Genomic DNA, 19,156 nt, shown 5'->3' on the forward strand with positions numbered 1-19,156 from the left:
TTTAATATCTCAAGAGACCCCCCTCCTCAGCATTAGGGACCTGGTGTGGGCATGGGAGCGTCATAGCTGGCTCCCCATGGTCACTGCACTGTCACCACCAGAGTTTCCCTGTCCCACTGCCTGCAGGGACACGGTGAGGTGCTGGGCCATGGTTGTACCTGCTTCCTGCACTACTGAGGACATCCCAGACCCCACAAACCACAGCCCTTGCTACCACACAGCAGGGACCCCAAAGTACATGCAGCTCTGGGGCCACCCCTGCCACCAACCAGGCACCCCAAGAATCTGGACAAAAGCAGTCAGACATGACAGGGACAGTGGAAAAAAATGTCTGCTCCAAATTCATGGGGTTTGGAGGCTTTTTAAAGCAAACTCCCTTTCTTTAGGACGCTCCAGCAAAGCTCAGGATCGTGTTGGTAGGTGACTCTCGCACTTCTCAGCTCTCTGTTTAGGAAAAATAAATAGGAAAGAATCCAGAGGCGGTGCTTTCCTCCCGCTCCGTGAGATGGATCAGCGCTTGCCACTGCAGCAAAACTGTCCCTCCGTGATCTAACCCAGTGCCTTGTCCTGAAATGCTCTGCCAGGGCTGAATACACGACTCCTCTGGAGCACGGTGACACATTCCAGCCCCAGACAGTGACACTGACAGATGCAATCAGCCTGCAAGGTTTAATGGGAACGCGGCGCTGGTGGAGCCGGCAGTGGGAAATTTATGAGGAATTCGCGAGTGGAAGAGGAGAATGAGCAGGGTTTGCTGATGCACGAGGGAGGAAAACCCCAGCAGGGCAGCAGCTGAGCCATGGCATGGTGTCATTTACTGGGGACAGCTCAGTGGCAGGGTCTGGCCATGGGGAGGGAACAGCAGCGTGGTGGGACCAGAAAGGGGTCCCAGCCCTCAGCCATAAAAAAGGCAATTGGGAGGAAGCTCTGTGGCCATCTCCTGCATGGGAAATGATGGCCTTGTGCCCCACCACTACTCCTAAATTGAGTAAATCCCATCCTGCTGCCCAGCATATCCAGAGCTGCTTTTTCAGAACAGCAATGCTCTCTCTGCCAGGTTTTGGGCTGGCTCAAACTCTCCCAGGTCAGGAGCTACATCTGACAGGTCACTGGGGCTCATCCAGCCCAGGGCTGAGCACCAAACTGCTGATGGGAACCTGCTCACTGCCTGAGCTCCCTATTTCAGCCAAAGCACTAAGGCCAGAGGGATTTTGGACATGTACATCCCAGGTTTTCTCCCTCCACTCTCGCCCTGCACCTCTGTCAGCTGGACAGAGGGTCAGTATCAGTCTCCATCTCTCCTGACTCAGCCCAGCACCAGCTGAGATGGCCTGAGATAGCAGCAAGTGGCTCAGCCATGGGGCTCCGGGGGCAATTAGAGAGGAGACAACTCCTGCCTGCACCCAGCTCCTTCCCACGCCTCAGGGCAGGGCTGGAAACCTCTGGAACCTCCTGGGATGCTCGGGGGGCTGCATGCTTTGGGACACTTCCCCACAGAGGGGTGAGGAGGGCAGTCCCACCCCAGCTCCCGCAGCCAGCACGGTCTGACAAGGCTGTGAGGAGGGAAGGAGAGGGGAAAAAAATGTCTCATTGCTGGAAGGAGATTTACTGGGCTTGTTATCAGCACAGGAAGAGCCAGAGCTTAGGGGCAAATGGGAGATGCTTTGCCTATTGCGGTATTTTTTCCTACTGTGCTCTGAGCCTGCTCATGCACACTCAGCTCCACTGCTCCCTTTCCAGCCACCTCCCTGTGAGCCCTGTCACCTCCAGCTTTCTGCTGGCAAAGGCAGGGGCTGCTCAGAGCCCAGAGCACCCGTGTTCATTTACAAAGTGCTCTGTGTTTAGGTGCTGGTGTCCATAAGCCCAGCAGAGCCCTGGCGTGGCCAAACGCTGAGCCCAGCTCACCTGGTTGGTGACTGCTCTCCTCATCCACCACATTTGGGTCTCAGCAGCTGCTTTTAACCTGGAATGGGGTTGTCATCACAGCCAGGACCAAGAGATTGGTGGTTATGGGGCATTTGTGGGGCTTCCTGATTCTGCTGCCTGTTTGCTCCCCACACCGTTGTCACCCCACCACTCCTGGGCTGGACCTTGGGGCTTATTTCCATGAGATCTCAAGGCTGTGGAAGGTTGGGAATGAGAGTTTTTTTCCTGGTGAGAAGGAGGATTATGCTTTGTCCTTATTTGAAGCCCCTGGAAGCACCTGGGGGAGCACATGTGTGCTGGGGAGCCAGTGCATTTTAGGGGGCACATTCAGATACATGTGGGAGTGGGATAGAAACAACTTCCTCATCTCACAGACAGCATAATAGCATCCATGGAATTAAAACAAGGTCTGAGCAAGAGAAATGCACCCACAAAGGCCTTTATCTGTCAGAATCAGAGCTCAGCAGCAGCAGGGGAAGCAGCGTGCAGCTCACAGGAGACCCAGCCCATCTAGAGTTTCGGCTCTGGTTAATGACACAGCAAATCGAGCCTGTCATCTTTAGACATGATGTTTCTTGTCCTTTTGGCCCCAGAAAACAATCAGCACCCTCTAAAACTGCAGTTTCACAGTGGTGTAGCCCCTTCTCCCCCCATGCCCTCCAGAGGAAAGGTGGGGCAGCAGCTCTTGGGGTGGGAGGACACAGCACTGGGGGCTCACACCCTCCACCCCACAATTTCAGCATCACACCAAGCAAATGAGGCTGGGCCAGCTTCCTTCTGGAGAGCCACAGTGAGGTGGAGTGCCCATCCAGAGGATCCCAGCTCCCCCATAAACTGGCAAGTTCAGGCAAATCCATGAGGAACAATTCTCCCTAACTCCATGGGTGTTGGGCTCCTGGCCGGGCTTCACCAGGCTGGGCTTGCTGCATAGTAGGGGCAGCTGCACAGCAAAACTTCACTGCCAAAGACCCTGGCATAGAAATATTTGTGATTTCCTAAATCACATACTGATGTCACTAGCAGAAAAAGGAGCACTATATATATATATATGTATATATACACACATATACACACACACGCTACATATATTTCTTTACATTTACAAATACAATCATAATTATATTTGTACTTACATTTATTTTATTTTTATATAGTAAAATATTTATTTATACATGCAATTTTATTCTTATATATATGTATAAATACTGTATCAGGGTTGTTGGTGTGTGTATTGCTGGCTTAGGAATTACTGTGGGGTTTTTTTATGCTCTGGGTATAACATGGAGTCGGTTAAAAAAAATTAAGGGCTTTAACACCATGTTGGAAAACGGTTTTTGTTTGTCCCAGTATTCTCAGCTCCTGGATATGATGGGCCCTTCAGAGAGGCCACAGGAGCTCTGGGGCAAGAACAGAGTGGGGCTGAGCAATGGTACAAAATCCCTCCCTGCCAGAACTCACCCTGATGGAAAATGCACTGTGCTGAAGTCAGGGACACTCCAGCAGCTGGGATAACCAGCAGTGAAGTGCTGGTGGTGTCCATCACCGTGCCAGCACCCACCAGCTCTGCCCATGTCCCACAAAACATCCCTGGAGCCGCCACACCGCCAGCCTGGTGGATTTCACAACATTTCCCCAGGAGTGTTTGGATTTAGGGTGTAAAACAAACCACTTTTGTCCAAACAAGATGCTTCTTGCAGAGGTGGCTATTTTGGGTTGGGTGTTTTTTATTTTAATGGCCTTTCAAAGAGCAGAACTGGTTTGCACGAAGCTGCTCCAAATGTTTCCAAGCAAAGTTTAAGAGAAAACTGGAGTTTCACTTAAGCAGGTTTTAATGGGGAAGGCTTGTTTTTCCTTCATGTTCCCTGCTCTTCTTGGAAAACCAGGAGCCAAGAGAAGAAAGGTCTTCAGCTCACAGCAAACGATTTTGTTTCAGTTTTGAGAAGTAGGGGGGGATCAGCATTTTTATGGGAGCAATTTATTTCCTTCCAATAAGCTCCATTTCAGACAGTTTTTTTTTTCTCCAGAGCATGTTAGGAGGAGTCACATATTTACTGTGTATATTGATATACAATAAAAGTGTTATTCTTTGGAGGTCTGGAATCACTTTTTACAGCATGTCCCCATCCTGTGACTGCCTGGATGCAAGGAGGCAAAATATCCATGGTGACACCATGGACCACACTGACAAAGGGACACTCAGTGTCTCTGTGCCTTTTTGCCCCAAAATCCCCCCACTTCCCCCCATGCCTATGAGGGCAGCAGCACAGCCATGCTGGGTGCTGGATCCCAGTTTGGGATGGGCAATAATGAGCTCTGGGGAGGCTTCTGCCACCTCCCATTTATAAAACAGGGGGGGAAAGGGTGGGAAAAAGCACTAAAATTATTTAAGACCCCCAACTCCCAAATAATTTTCTGTTGCAAAAAAAAGTATTAACAGATGCTTGTTAATTCTTAAAACCATCTCAATCCAGCCTTGGAAAACCCATCTTATAAAACCCATCTCATAGAATCTTGCAGTAATGGCTGGCCCAGCAGCTGCACAGACATCTCAGGATGCAGTGGGGGGAACCAAGGGAAAGTCAGTCCCTCTGCTCCCATGGAAGTGAGCAGTAACTCCTGCACCTGAGCAGAGAGAACACCTGGAATTCTGAGAGAGCTGAGTATAACCAGGATAATAAGGCACCACTAATGGTCCTCGTCCTCCTACCCTGGCACAGCTGGGAAGGCAGAGCCAGACCTGGAATGAGACACTGTGATGAGAACTGGAATTGCCCTGGAAATCTTAGAGACAAAATGAATCAAAAACCCCATGTGGATCCACACAGAGAGGAAGGAGGGAAGCAGGGATGCCAGGACATGGTCCCACCACAGGGAAACATGGACAGGATGCTGTTCCTGGCTCTGGCTGCTCTGCAGTGCCAGCACATCACACTGAGCCTGTGACACAGCAGAGCCCTGTTTAAAGCATCCCAGCCTTTTTTGGTGGTCAGGACCAGTGTCAGCAGCCTTTTCTCACCACAAAGCCATTTACCTGCACTGTCACACAGACAGGGTGCAGAGCTCAGCCACCGAGCCAGGCCAGTCCATGTGCCAGGCACAGCAGCAATGGGACAGGAGGGAATTCCTCTTTCAAGGAATGTGGGATGGGGGTGTAACAGGGAGCAGGGGAATCCCTCATGCACACGTGGTGTCGTGGTTCCTGGGGCTGGAAGGTCCATGAGCTCCAGGAGTTGGAAGGAATGGGAAAAGAATTCCCCACAGTGGCACCACCAGGATTAATGGAGAGCAGGGGAGAGGGAGAAGGACACATCTCATGTCATGACCCACCTTCCTTTCCTCACCAGCACAGAGGAGATGACCCAAACCTGCACTAAGGGAAAGGTTGGAAGCAGCAAGTCCAGCTCTGCCCACCCAGAACCAGCAGCTTGTCTCCAGCTATGCCCCAAACCAGATGCTTTTGTTGAAGAGCCAGGAGCTGCCTTAATAAGCGCTTATGCAATCCTCAGCAGAGGAAATGTCTTTCCCAATCCCCAGCCATTAGCAGTTGGCTGATGCCCTGGAGCAGGACATTCTAGAGCCCTTGTAAATTTGCTTCAGGAGTGGAAAGTGGTTCGAGGAGGGAAAGGCACTGGTGTTTGTCAGGACCTGAATCATCCGGGAGCGCTTCTCCACCGCTCCCCACGAGTGGAGAGTTGTCACCAGGAGCCAGCAGCCAAACCCTGCCCTGAGCCAGCAGATCAAGGATGGGACAATGACAGTGGCAGCTTGTACCCCAGGGTCAGCAGCCAGCCTCAAGGTTTTGGGGATCAGTGCTTGCCTCAGCAAGGAATCTGGGTGGGAAAGAAGAGGCTTTAGGGTAGGAGCATCACTCCTGATTCAGTGCAACACTTCCTTCAAGAAGAGAGGTCAACCAGGGAGCACCATGCACGTGGCTCACCTGGGCTGCCAGTCAGAGCTCATGGACTGGGTTTTTCTGTCATCTACAATTACATGTCTATGACAGGTAATATAAATAGAAATTCCCCTTATGGCAGGAGGAGCCTCCTTCCACTGATTTTCATGGCAATCAGATGAGGGAACAGCTCTGTTTTAAGTGAGACTCAGGGCACCCATGCCAGCCTAGGGTGATGATTTTGGGGCTGGCTCCAGCAGCGAGGCTGCTGTTACCTTCCCTTTACCTGTTGTTTGCACCCAAACCTAATTGCCAATTGACATGAGCCTTCTTTGAGGAGCTGCTGCTCCATCAGCACAATGAGCCATTGTTGAAATGGCTGCAGCAATTTTCCAGGTTAATTTATGGCCGCCACACCCCATTAGCAGCAATAAATGTGGAGCCCGGTTTTGCCGAAATTGTGAGTTACGATTTTTCAAATAAATACATTTTCCTATAAACCAGCTCTCTGTTTAGTTTGAATGTTCCTCACAGACACATCCATCTACATAAAATACACAGGAGAGGAAGCTGAGCTGTGACTTTGCTCTGATGACATAAAAACTTTTGTAAACACATTGTAACTTACAGTACTAGCAAAGAGAGAGCCCAAAAAATAAACAGCGAGTGCCTGGCCCATCCCTTCAGGAGCACATGGAAAATTTAATACTTTTTTCCGTAAAGCTTTGTTTTCCTTTTGATTTATCCAGGCAAGACAGTGGCTGTTTGGCCATAAATAGATGGCATTTCTTGAGGGGAAATGGTTGCTGTCATCCTGTGTGTCGCCATGGGGGCGGCACAGGAGGGGTGTGGACAGGGAAGGTGCTGTGGGTTGTGCTGGGAACAGGAACATCCAGGCACGGCCCTGTTTTCATCCCCAATTCCTCCTGCTCCTTCTGTGGGGCTCTGACAGGCTGCACCTCACTGGGAGTTGCTCCTGTGGGGCTGGTGCAGAATTGAGCAGCCCAGTGATGCAGTCTGGGGGACTCAGGCAGTGTGTGGAACAGGAGGGCACAGGCACCAGCAAGAGTGAGCTCTGCACACCCCAGCACCCCTCACACCACGCCCAAGACAAGGACCAGCTAGCGTGGCAGAGCTCAGAAAATGCAAAAGGCTTAAGTCCTTTAATTCAGAAGTTCAAATCCTCTCCCTAGCTTAACCCAAACCATCTCCCATGACTAACTACCCTCTCTTAATGAACCTCATCATACCCATCCTGGTACAGCAGAACACGTGTGGCAAACCCTGCTGGGGAAGGAGAGATGCCCTGAGTGGGCTTTTGCAGCCCAGCCTGGGCTGTGACCCCAGAGCTGAGTTCATTGCTGACCAAACTGACTTGATTCCACTCACTGCTGCAGGTTCTCTCGCTCCTCACGCTGCCAGGAGGAAAAGGATTCCCCTCTGCAACTCTCCTTGGAGCAGGCTCTGCTCATGCCTCAGTTTCCCAAGGGTTTTTGCCACCATCCCCCGAGGCCTCTGAGAGCAGAACTGTTGGGAAGGTGCTGAGTGATTATTATTGCATTATTTCAGGCAAGTGCTATAAATACCCAGGGGCACCTTTAGACACAGCCCAGCTGCCCAGGGGAGCTGGCTCAGCCCTGCTCTGCGCCCGCAGCGCCTGAGGAGGGGATCGGAGGCTCTGCAGGAGTGAGGAGGTACCCTGGGCACAACCTGAGGGGGACACGGTGTGGGGCTGGGGGGTGACAGGGCTGGGACCCTCCTGGCTGCACCCTGGGGCTCGGAGGAGCGTGGGGCGGGGGGCTGTGGGTGCAGCAGGGCGCTGGGACGCTGCAGGGAGACGCTAACAGGGAAGACAAGGGGAATATTTTACGGGGCTGCAATGTAAACAGAGCTGGAGCAGAGCCCCTTTTTATGGAGTCCCTGTCCTGCCAGGGCATCTGCCAAGGGCCTGATTTACGCTCCTATTTAGATAAGGGAGCCAGAGGGGGGGAGCAGAGCTGGCGTCAAAGTCACAGGACACCGGGGCTGCCGCGGGCTGGGCGCTGATAAGGAGGTGGCTGAGGGGCCAGGGCCAAAACCTCAGCTCCTGTCCCAGAAATGGGGATGGATGCAGGGCTTGGTGCCCCTGCTGCATTTGGGGGGCTGGGGTTCACAGAGACCTGGGATAACCTCACTCCCAACATGCAGCATCAGCCCCCTCACCATCACCTGGCCGTGAGGGAAGGAAATCTTTCTCTGATTTGAAGGAAAACAGGTGGAGAGAAACGTGGTTCCTCCTGCCATGCCAGCCATAAATCTCCTAATCCAAACTGCTCGATGTTTTCTCCCCCATGCGAGTGGGGAGATGTGAAATTAAAGAAACTCACCAAAAGTTTGAGAAGTGCTAAATTTGGACGCCATGACAAAGGCAGTCTGGTTTGATTTAGAAGGTGTCGGCATGAAAAGGGCTCTGGTTTTATTATTTTATTAAAACACGAAATATTAGAATGATTTTCCAAAGGAAAAGTCAACCCTCTGGTCCCACTATTTGCTCAGCTGAGCACTTCCAAACTCTGCAGGGTCCAGGGTCTCCATCGGGGGTGGATTAAACAAGATAATGCCCGGGCTTGGGCTGGACTTACCTGGCTTGGCAGCTGGAGGTGGCTCTGGTGCACGGCTCAAGGTGACAGCTCCCAGCTGGATGTGGCTGTAAATGGCCTGTGCCATCAATGCGGGGCTGAGGGGATGAAAGGGGTATTTTTGGGAGGTATTTCTAGAGCTGGGGTTGGGTGGCACAGACTCTCACCTGGCAGTTTGCAGGGCTGGGGAGAAGCTCAGTGAGGAGCTTGTATGGTTTGTAAGAGGAGCAGAGCTCCACAGGTGATGCTCTGCCCCCATGGAGGGGTGAGGCATGGAGTGGGACCCCTGAGCTTCTCCCAGGTGGGCACTGGGCTCCCACCAGCTCCGAGCCGGGCTCGGGGATCCCACCCAACCCCGGCTGTTCTGAAGGAAACCGGGACACGGCGCCCTACCCTACCCAAGGCTGGCCCTAACAGGAGAGTAATCACTAGCAAATGTTCGCAGGGCGCTCGTTTAAAGGGGGTGGGGGAGCGGGGTCTCTGCAGCAGCTGAGAACAAAGCGGGGGGGAACAAAGCTGGGCAGATCCGGCTGCCCCAGCCGCAGAACCGAGACCCGCTCGCACCCTGCCCGGCCCCCCCAGCCTCCCGCCTCTGCAGCCCCCCTTGTAACAACTAACGATGGAAAATCCGAGGCGTTTAAGTGGCTCCCGAATCCGCCCGGGAACCGTGATTGAGAGAAGTCAAATAAAATTTGTCATCTTTAAAATGCAGGAGGACGTTAATGGTGTGTTAGCCCGGATGATTAATACAAGCGCCTGCAAACAACCCTCCAACGTTTCCACCCTCCGCTGCAAGATGAATCGCTGGAAAGCGCCGCTAATCGCTAACATACCTCGGGCCCAAAGCCCCTTCCTGCCCCGCCGGGCTGTGATCGCCGCTGCCGTGCCCGGCCTGTCCTCTCTGGAGCCACTGAGCAGAGCAGGGTCAGCCCCAGTGCGCCCTTGGGATGGGGTGAGGGCTCAGGGAGACATCGGCCCGGGGATGTGTCGCCCATGGGCGCAGAGGCGAGCAGGGTGTGCTGTCCACTCCAGGGCCCCTCCCCGGGCTGGGGTTTGGGGCTGTGGTGAAGTACAAGACCCCAACCCCAGCGTGTCCCCCCAGCACTTTCGTGGCTGGATGGGACAGGGAATGCAGGACAGGTCCCCCTCTCCCTATTGTAAATACATTTGTGTGCATGGACAGTATAATTTTCATATATTTATGTATCTATGCAGTGTCTGTGAGCAGCACACACACGTGTGTTTATAAGCCATGTGTGTGATAGGTGTGCATGTGTCATAGTTATAGTGACATTGTGCATGTGGCACATCCGTGCTGCTGGTGTGTGTAACATACATGGGTGTGTGACATGTTTGTGGAGTGTGAGCACAGCACAGAGTTGTGTGGTCCGTGCAGCATCTTCGTGGTGCGTGTGGGCAACTCGTGCAGTACCCAGGTGTGAGCAGCAGTGCACGGCGTAACCAACACCAGCGCAGCGTGGATTTGTGCAGCGTGCATTGCACAGCGTGGGCGTGTGCTGTACACGCGTGCAGTGCGCATCCCTGTGCAGCTGTGCACCTCAGGCGTGGGCCAGGAGCCCCATGAGCAGGGAGGGAGCCCACACCCCATCCTTGCGCCCCCAGCCCGCCTCACTCCAGTACCTTCACCCCCTTTTCTCCCCATCCCCCGGCCCCGCTGCTCTCCGCTCGCTCGGCCCTGCCATCGGGGCTCCGGACAGCCGCGGCTCCCCCGCCCCGTCGCTCTCCTCCCCGGGCCGGGCGCGGGGCTCTGGGGGCTCGGACACCCCCGCCCCGGCAGCGGGGAGGCAGCGGGGGTCAGAGCGCTCCGGGACGGGGCTGGGGTGCCCCTCGGCTCTTCCTCACCCCTTTCCCCCTGCAAGCGAGGAGCGGGCGGGACGCAGGGCAGGCGGCGGAGGTGTGAGCCCCGAGCCCCGCGCACGCCCCCTCCGCCGCCCCGCTCCCCCCGGGGCCTCCGCGCATCCTCCCCTGCCCATTGGCTCCACGGCGGGGGGGCCGCGGCCCTATATAAAGGCAGGGTCGGGAGGCTCCAGAAGGGGTTAAAAAACCCCCAAACAACAAACCCGAAACCCCAAACCCCGACCGCCCCCACCGCAAACCGCACGGCCGCCTCCGCCACCGGAGCCGCGCTCCCCGCAGCCCGCCGGGAGCGCCTCCCGCCCGGCCATGGAGCGCTGCTGAGCGGCCCCCGGGGCCAGCGGAGAGGATCATGAACCTGGTGGGGGGCTACCAGCATCACCACCACCACCACCATCACCACCACATGCTGCACGACCCTTTCCTCTTCGGGCCGGCGGCGCGGTGCCACCAGGAGCGCGCCTACTTCCCCGGCTGGGTGCTCAACCCGGCCGAGGCCACCCCCGAGCTCGCCGGGCAGAGTCCCAACTACGGCCCCGCCGAGTACGGCCCGGCCGGCCCGGGGCGGCTGGAGGCGCTCAGCGGCCGCCTGGGACGGCGAAAAGGCGTCGGGGGACCCAAGAAGGAGCGGCGGAGGACGGAGAGCATCAACAGCGCCTTCGCCGAGCTCCGCGAGTGCATCCCCAACGTGCCCGCCGACACCAAGCTCTCCAAGATCAAGACCCTGCGCCTGGCCACCAGCTACATCGCCTACCTGATGGAGGTGCTGGCCAAGGACAGCCAGCCCGGCGACACCGAGGGCTTCAAAGCCGAGCTCAAGAAGGCGGACGGCAGGGAGAACAAGAGGAAAAGGGAGACGGTAAGAGGCGGATCGGGACCCGCGTCCCTGCTCCCTGTGGGCCAGGAGCGGGCGGGAAAAACGCCGGGGCTGGGGGGAAAAAACCCTCTAAACTCTCCCGGTCTCGTTGAAGAATGTTTTACCAATAATAATAATAATAGCAATAACAAATCTATGAAGGAAAACTCGTCGAAAAATAGCCCGACGGGCCGGGTGGGCTCCCTTTGAGCGAGGGCTCAGCCCGCGGCTCCGGGGCTGGAGCCTGCCCCGCTCTGCCCTTCGCCTCTCCCAGGAGGGATTCGGAGCCAGGGCGGCCGCTTCTCCCCGCGCTGCACGGGCGGGTGCGGGGTGGGCACCTCTGAAGCCCCTCTTTGTCCTCGGGCTGCCAAAGCCGCTCGGGGCTGCGGGCCCGGCTGCAGCCCCGCGACCCGGGACCCCGCTCCGTTCCTGACCGCTCCTTTCTCCCTCCTCTCCTCTCCCCATCCCCTCTCCCGCAGCAGCCCGAGGTCTATTCGCAACCTCTGGGGCACGGCGAGAAGAAGCTGAAGGGCCGGACGGGCTGGCCCCAGCAGGTCTGGGCTCTGGAACTGAACCCCTGAGAGCCGCCCCGCCCGCCCCTCCATGTGCAATGTCGGAGAGAGCCCAGCCCGGCCCGGAGCCCGGAGCGCAGGACTCGGGGAGCCGGCCCGGCCGCCCCCGCCCGGACGGACGCTCCCCGAGCTCTGCGGGCTCGCTCCTGCCCGCCTCGAAGGCAGCGGGGACCAGCCGGGCCCTTTCCCTGTCCCCTTCCCGCATTTCAGTAATCGTTGCTCCCTTCCGCTGCCAGCAGCGAGCGGCGGCTCCTGCCCCGCCGGGCCGGACTGGACGCTTCGATTCGTTCGCTGTTGTAAATACGAGCCCCCGATCCCCTGTCCCCGTCCGCCGCCTGCCCGACGTGTGGCTGCGGTGAAACTACCTAGAGGTGCATTTGGGAACACTCCTGTGCCGGGTTTTCTACCTCAGATCTGCATGACCACTTCCCGAGGGACCGAGCGCGCCACACCACGTATTTAAAACTGAATAGCTAAAAAAAAAAATTAATAAAATAAAATTTAAACTTTATGCAAACGGCCTCGGGTCCGAGCCCTCTGCTTTCCCTTGCTCCGGCAATCGCGCTGCACTGGCCGGGTCCCCTGCGCTGCACACAGGGATGCTGCGGGATTAGAGACATCCCTGAAGTTAGTACTCTGCTGTGGGGCCGATCCATGCCAGGGAATTCCTTCTTGAGGAGCTCGGGATCCTTTGAGACATATTTATGCCGTCCTTGCTCACCGCAGGAGCTGATGGAGCTCTGCAAACACACCCGGGACCACCTCCAGGGCACGGACTCTGCTCCTGCGCTACCATCCCCTCCCTTCCCCCCCCAGGACCCCAGCCAGAGGGACTGGGCTCGTATTTGGCTTGGGGAAGGATGGCAGGATCAGGCCTTTCCAGCGTCTGATGGCACCACAGAGCTGTGGAGCCCCGGGTTTTGTTGCTGCCACGCAGAGAGCCGGGGCTCGGCTCCCCCGTCCCGCCGGGGCAGCGAACCCGGCTCTGGCACCGGCAGCGCTTTCTCACAGGGATCCCCTGCTCGGCGCTGCCCCGGCCACGTTTCGAAGGAGCAGCGTCCCCTCCTCGCCATCCGAACGGATGCCACCAGCCCCAGACACAGCAACGCTCACGCAGCCCGAATTCTGTCACCACTCAGGAATAAATCCTTATTAATCCTTCATAATTAAAGCCAAATTATCACCGCTGTGCACTCACGGTGCTCTCACCAGAGTTCCAAGAGGTGCGTGCACGGGCTCAGAGCCTGATCCTGATCCTGCCTTCCCAGCCTGGCCGCGCCGCCGTTCCCAGAGACACCGGGATAAACCCTGACACTCGGGAGGCTGCTTGGGGCAAAGAAAAACAGCACGGGAAAATGTGTGCATTATTCTAGGGCTAATCTGAGGGCTCACAGCAGAGACGTTTACATTTTCTGTTAGAAACCAAGTTTTTGATTGCGACTAAAGGTATAGAAATAATGATGCAACGTCTGTAAAATACTGACACATCCATTAATCGGCACACATCGAGAATATTCCAGTTCACCCATTGGGAAGGGGCTTGGGTTTTACAGCCACTTTGTGCATGTGTACAAATACAGACGGAGGGACACACAAACATTGGTGGGTACAGCCAGTGTAATTAACTTTTGACGAAAAGAATCTGGCTGCCTAAATCAGCCTTCCCTCGCTCCGGAGCCGCTGCACGTCTGCCTTCCCTGACCCTGATCTATTTTCTGATCCCTTTGAGCGAGGCTGAGATGAAAATTGACTGCCAGAGAAGAGCAGTGCTCGCCCGCAGTGGTACTTTTTTGTTTGAGCTATAAGAGGTTTAGCATGATAACACTTCCATGAGTGAAGTAGAGTAGGGCACTCCTAAACCCGAATGCATTCAAGGGGAAAAAAAAAAGAAAACGTACAGAAAGTCAGCCTCAAAGATCCTATTTTATGTCTAAGTTTCACAGTCTCCTAAAGGCTGGGTTTTTATGGGAAAGCTCCCAAGCTGTCACTAACACTACAATCCGGCGCCCCATAAATGTGTCCGCAGTCCCGTTCATATGTGCCAGCCGGGGCTGCCCTTCGGCAGCGATGAGGGAAAGGGTTAAAAGGGGACTCGGGACTTGCTCTGCTGTGAGGCAAAGGTGACTCTGCCGGGATTCGTGTCCCCGGTACCGGCACACCACGGTACATCACACTCAGCCTGCGCACCTTCTTTCACCCCGCCAGAAACCTCCGCTGGTTTTTACCCCGCGTGTTTCCAATTTCGCTTCTGGGAAGGGGCACCCTGCACAGCCAGGGCGATGTTCTGCCTGCATCCGCAGGATTTTTTCTTTTCTTACCACAGGTCTCTGGTGGTGGTGCCTGCTGGCTGCAAACTGCTGGGGAAGGGTCCCCAGTGCCAGCCTCCCCTGCCCCTCGGGGTTTTGCGAGTGAAAGCGCTCTCCGTTTCCGCGGCTGCAGAGGATTTCCCTGCCCAGCAAAGGGGTTTTCCTGTGAGGTAGTGGCTCAGCGTTTGGGGGAAAAATCCTCACTAAACATTTCCTGCAGCCTCGGGCTTCCCCGCTGCCCCGAACGCTTTGGAAGGGCTGCGTTTGCCAGCAGCGAGCTCCGAGCCCAGCTCCGCACCGGAGCTCAGCCACTCCGGGGCTGGGAAAGGGAGTGGAAATTCCAGCTCAGCGCTGTTCCAGCCCAGGATGGGGTCACCCCCAAAGGGAGAGGAGCTGCAGGGGATGGGAGCCCTGCCCAGGGACAGCCTCCCTTTCCCCGGCAGCGAGCGCCGGCTCGGAGCGGCGCCCGGCAGCGCTCCGGTGGCACCAGAACTCGCTGGAAGAGCGGCTTGGCCACCAGCTTTGAGATTTTGGCTATCGAAGGGCCCAGCTCATCGCTCAGGGGACACGGCCCTGCACATACCTGCGGCTCGACCCTGCCGTGAACGTGATGCCGCCGGGAAGCTGCCGCTCGGGGCTCGGGCAGAGGAACACGCACGCAGGGACCGCCTGGCCCCGGGGCAGCGCCTGACGTGCCAGGCTCCTGCCCTGGAATCCAGCACCAGGGACACGGCAGGGGACACGGCAGGGGACACTGCCAGCCCTGCTTGGCCCTGGCTCCCTGTCCGGCCATGGGAGCAATGATATGGGCAAGGAGGCTCTTGGGTGCTTCCCACCCCTCGCTCTGCACCCCTGGTTTGGCTCCTTTTCTGACTTTTTTTTCTTCCCTTCCTTTCCTGCCAAGCCCAGACCCCGCTTCTTGTTGTTGTAGGTATTTATGGGCCTGTTTATCTGATCTCGGGGGAGCCTATTCTTATCTCAGAAGCAGCAAGGGAAGGGTTACACTGGACAGCTCGGTAGACAGGATGGAGCCAAATAAAATACCAATCTGCCAAAAAAAAAAAAAAAAAAAAGGGGTAAAAGGGGTGGGGGGAAAGAAAGAAACACCCAGACCCAGCCACCCCATCACCCATGAGCACTGTCCAGGCTCGTGGATTTGCCAGCTCCCGAAACAGCTGCTGGGTGTGGCAGACAGCACCCAAAAAATGCTCAGGGACAGAGCAGAAGAGAGGATAGGGTAATGACACTGAAAGATGGCAAGAAAAATAATGTTTAGAAGTTTCAGGTCGGTTGTTACAGCGGTTCAGCCGCGATGCTGCTGTCCCGCGTTTCTCGGGGCCAGCACGGAAATGTCCCAGCCTGGAACGAGAGGCAGAGCCGGTCCCCAGCCCGGGCAGGGACTCGCTCGAGGGCGTCCCGAAGGTCACGGCCAGGGCCAGGGCTGCTGCTCCCGTCACGGGGCCCCTCTGGGCTGGCCCAGCGGTGACACAGCGCTGGGGGAGGCGGGGGACAGGGCAGCCCCCAGCCCGGACAGCAGCGAGCCCAAAGCGCAGCCGGGATGGAGCCGGATCGGATGGGATGGGATGGGATGTCCCCTCCTGCCTTGGCAAACAGAGCACCCTCATAGCAAGGGTACCCCCAGCCCTTGCCCCCTCCCCACCCCACGCCCCCCTAATTACCGCTCTTAAGGAAGCGCCTGGGAGTTGTGGCCGTTTAAGGTAGCCCAGCCCCTCTGAGTAAGGGTAATTGGGCCATAATTTGTTTTCGGTGTCAAGATGGCGTCAAAGATAAGACAAAAATCTCCAGGTTTGGGGGGCTAAAGAGACAGGAGAAATCCTGACCCGGGGCCGACCCCGGAGGAATGGCCACAAGCCGCAGTGAGTCACATGGCAGGTGAAAGATTTACTGCCAGGGGAGCTTTTTGATCCTCTCCCAACACTCGCAGCCTTTCGGGCCAGTTGCTGGCTCCTAAGCCAGGCTGGCTCCTGGGAGCCCGGCTCAGGTGGGAAGGTTTTCTGCCAGCCGGGGCCCCGCCCAGCTGCAAAGTTCATGACATTCAATAGTTCTTCCTCAAATCTCCACGTTCCTGGAGTCACAGGATGCCCAGACCCATCTAAGGAGATGATGCATTTCTAATCCTTACCTGTAGGAATGATGTCCAAGCACGGGAACACTCTGCAGCCAAAGGTAGATGAACACTGACTTTTTTTTTTCTTGCTTGCTTTTATTTTATTTTCTAAACCTAGTCCAAACTCTCTGGGTTTTCACCCCTGTGGCAGAAGATTCTGCAGCCAAAGGTAGATGACCACTGATTTCTTTTTCTTGCTTGCTTTTATTTTATTTTCTAAACCAAATCCAAACTCTCTGTGTTTTCACCCCTGTGGCAGTTCCTGCTTGCACTGAGCTCTGCCCGGGGTAAATTATTCCATGCATCTGCCTTTGTTGGGAAAAGACCAAGAGCCCTGCACCTTGGGCCAACCTATAAACAGTGGACAAACTCATCATCCATCCCATGTCCCTGCCTCTGTAAAGCCAGCCTGCATTGCTCCTTTACTCCATAAAGGCTCTTTCTCCATTGCAGAGGATGGGAGACCTACAGCTTTCTGCAGAATTACCTGTTCCTGTCCTGCTCAGTGTGGAGCAATCCCCACAGCAAACACCTTCTCTGGCAGTGCTGACTCTGCTGCAATTTCCCAGTGATCTGCCACGACATCTCAGGTGAGGGTGGGTGGTGTGGGGTGGCACAGCAGCCCACCTGTGTCTCATGCAGCAGCTGGATTTAAGGCCCAGGATGGAAGGAGTGGCAGAGGACCAGAGCTGTACAGCTCAGGGCAGGAACCATGCAGGCACTTTGCTCAGCAGCACTCAGTGCCACAGCCCTGTGATGCTGGATGAGCTCTGTCTCTCCTGGTTACTCCAAAGCTGAAGTGCAGTAACAAACCTGGAGGTGCTGCAGCTCCAGGAGCCCTGGAGCTGATCAGAGGGGCCAAAGAGCCAGATGGAGCTGTGGAACACGAGTGGGGAGCACAGGCACTGGTGAGAGGGGAGGAAGAGGCAGTCACCTAGGAGCAGAGGGGTTGCAGAGCTATAGCACACACTTGGAGCCTCACTGAGCCCTTGCGGCAGATCCCCAAGGCAGGAAAAGCCCTTCCTGCTCTTTCCTTTCCCCCCTGATTCTTCTTTTGTGTGAGGAATTCAGGTCCTGACCACCCTGAAAGACTTTACAGTAACCAGAGAAGTAAGGGAATTTATGGCATCACCAGCAGGGTGATGCCATAAAGGCTGAGGGATTGAGAGGAAAAGCATTTTTTCCCCCCTCAAACTGCAGCTACCTTGACAAAATTGTCATGGCCTGTGACTGACCTGCAGGAGCAGCTGAGGGAGGAACAGGGGCCAGAGCAGGCCGGTTTACCTGCCATGGCCAGGAGCTCCTTCCCAAACTGAGATGTTTGGGATAGGATAGAACTGAGTTTGAGACAGGAACTCTGAAAATCCCTCCTCTGCTCACCTGGGTTCCTCCCAGGCCACAGCAGCTGGGCTGGGTGCAGGAGCTGAGAATCCAGACGGCAAAGTGAGGTGCCAAGGAGCTGGATCCAACAGGGTTTGCCCACACAGGTGTCAAGGCCAGAAGAGACCCAGGGTTTGTGGGGTGCCCATCACTGCTCTCTGGCAGTCCATGGCACTGTAGGAGAAGCAGCAGAGCCACCTCAGGCACCTGAGTGTTCCCTCTTCCCCACAGCACCGAGGTGCTCCTGCTGAAGGTGCTGGGGTGCTTCCTGCAACAGGTAAAGGGAACAGATCTTGCAGAAAGTGCAAAAGGCAATTAAGTAAAAGCACACTGGGGCGTTTTCAGGTACTTAGGGAAGAAGCCAGCACTGCCTGCAAGGATAAGAGATGTAAAATGGACTCCAGCTCCTGGCAAAGTGACACTGAGTGCTGGTGGAGCTGTGTAGTTATTCCTTATTGGATAGAGGAGAAATTTTTTTAAAAAGCTGAAAAAAAAGCAAGCAAGCCCTGAGTCTCTTCCCCCCACGCTCCTCCTGCACAGCCACATCTCTAAGACACAAAACCATTAAATCCACATTCACATTTTTCCCTGCTCCTCTGTGCTGCCCTTTCTGCCGGGGAGCAGGGAAGCAATGCCTGGTTTCCATCAAGGCTGCGAGGACGGCTCACGCAGATGATCGGACGTGTTCAATTTCAATGTCCAACCAGGAAAAAAACCCTCAAAACCCAAACAAAGCGTTTTTATGATCTCCACATCCCAGCACAGCATCATCCCGCTTCCGGTCCCTGACAGGCACAGCCAGCTCCTGCCAAGGAGGCGTCCTGGGGATGGGGACACGGCCCCGGTGCTGCCCTGGCTCCGAGGGACAGCGATTCCCCCTCCGCCTTCCCGGGCGAACACTGCCCTCGCACGGCAGCCCGGAGTGCAGAGGATGTGCTGTTCCCGGCCATCACATCAATCTGCTGCCTCCTTTGTCTGTCTGTGTGAGTATCTTAAAAAGACTGAGCAGATTCTGCCTTGGTTTCCAGGTTGAAATCTTCTGTGGGTCTAATGAGAATAAGTAGCATTATTCATTACTCTATAACAGATTAACTGGTAGTTTATTTCTGTCACAAATTTCCCTTATGCCCTCTTGTACTAAAGTCAGTGCCTGCACAACAGGTTGCTGCTTACAGCTGTCCTCCTTCAGCCTCTCCTTCTCACTGTGCTGGCAGAAGAGCCCCCAGTCATCAATTTGGGAATGCAAATACAGTTTTCCCCTTTCACTGGGTTATGCTGCCCTTATCCTCCCCTGAAACCCCCTAAAAACCCTTGACAGACACAGGTTGTGTGATGTGATCCACCTCTGGTCCTGCCTTCCTCACCTGAGAGCTCCCCGAGGCAGGGGCAGCCTCCTGTGGCACAGCAGCATGTTCCAAAATGATCCTGCTTCATTGAGGCCTCCAGGCACATCCACAAAGGCAGGCACTGGGGACACCAGGATCTGTTTTGGGTGTAAAGCTTTTGACATCTGATCATCCTCTTCTGTGAGAACCCAAGTGTGTGAAATGCTGCACTACAACCTCTTTCCTGGCTAAAAATCAAGGCTAAAAGCACAACTCAA

The 19,156-nt window shown here is 55.6% G+C and overlaps 1 protein-coding gene across 1 annotated transcript; it reads left to right on the plus strand.

Annotated features, from left to right (window-relative positions):
• Positions 1–10,663: 10,663 nt before the first annotated feature.
• Positions 10,664–11,748, plus strand: HAND1 (heart and neural crest derivatives expressed 1). The gene is made up of 2 exons (XM_054288205.1): positions 10,664–11,170; positions 11,647–11,748. The coding sequence occupies exons 1-2, from the start codon at positions 10,664–10,666 to the stop codon at positions 11,746–11,748; spliced, it is 609 nt and encodes a 202-aa protein (XP_054144180.1).
• The last annotated feature ends 7,408 nt before the right edge of the window (positions 11,749–19,156 follow it).

This window comes from Melozone crissalis, unplaced genomic scaffold (assembly GCF_028551555.1).
Source record: "Melozone crissalis strain CALT ecotype California unplaced genomic scaffold, PUWL_Pcris_2 ptg000061l_1, whole genome shotgun sequence".
NCBI classification, from domain to species: Eukaryota; Metazoa; Chordata; class Aves; order Passeriformes; family Passerellidae; genus Melozone; species Melozone crissalis.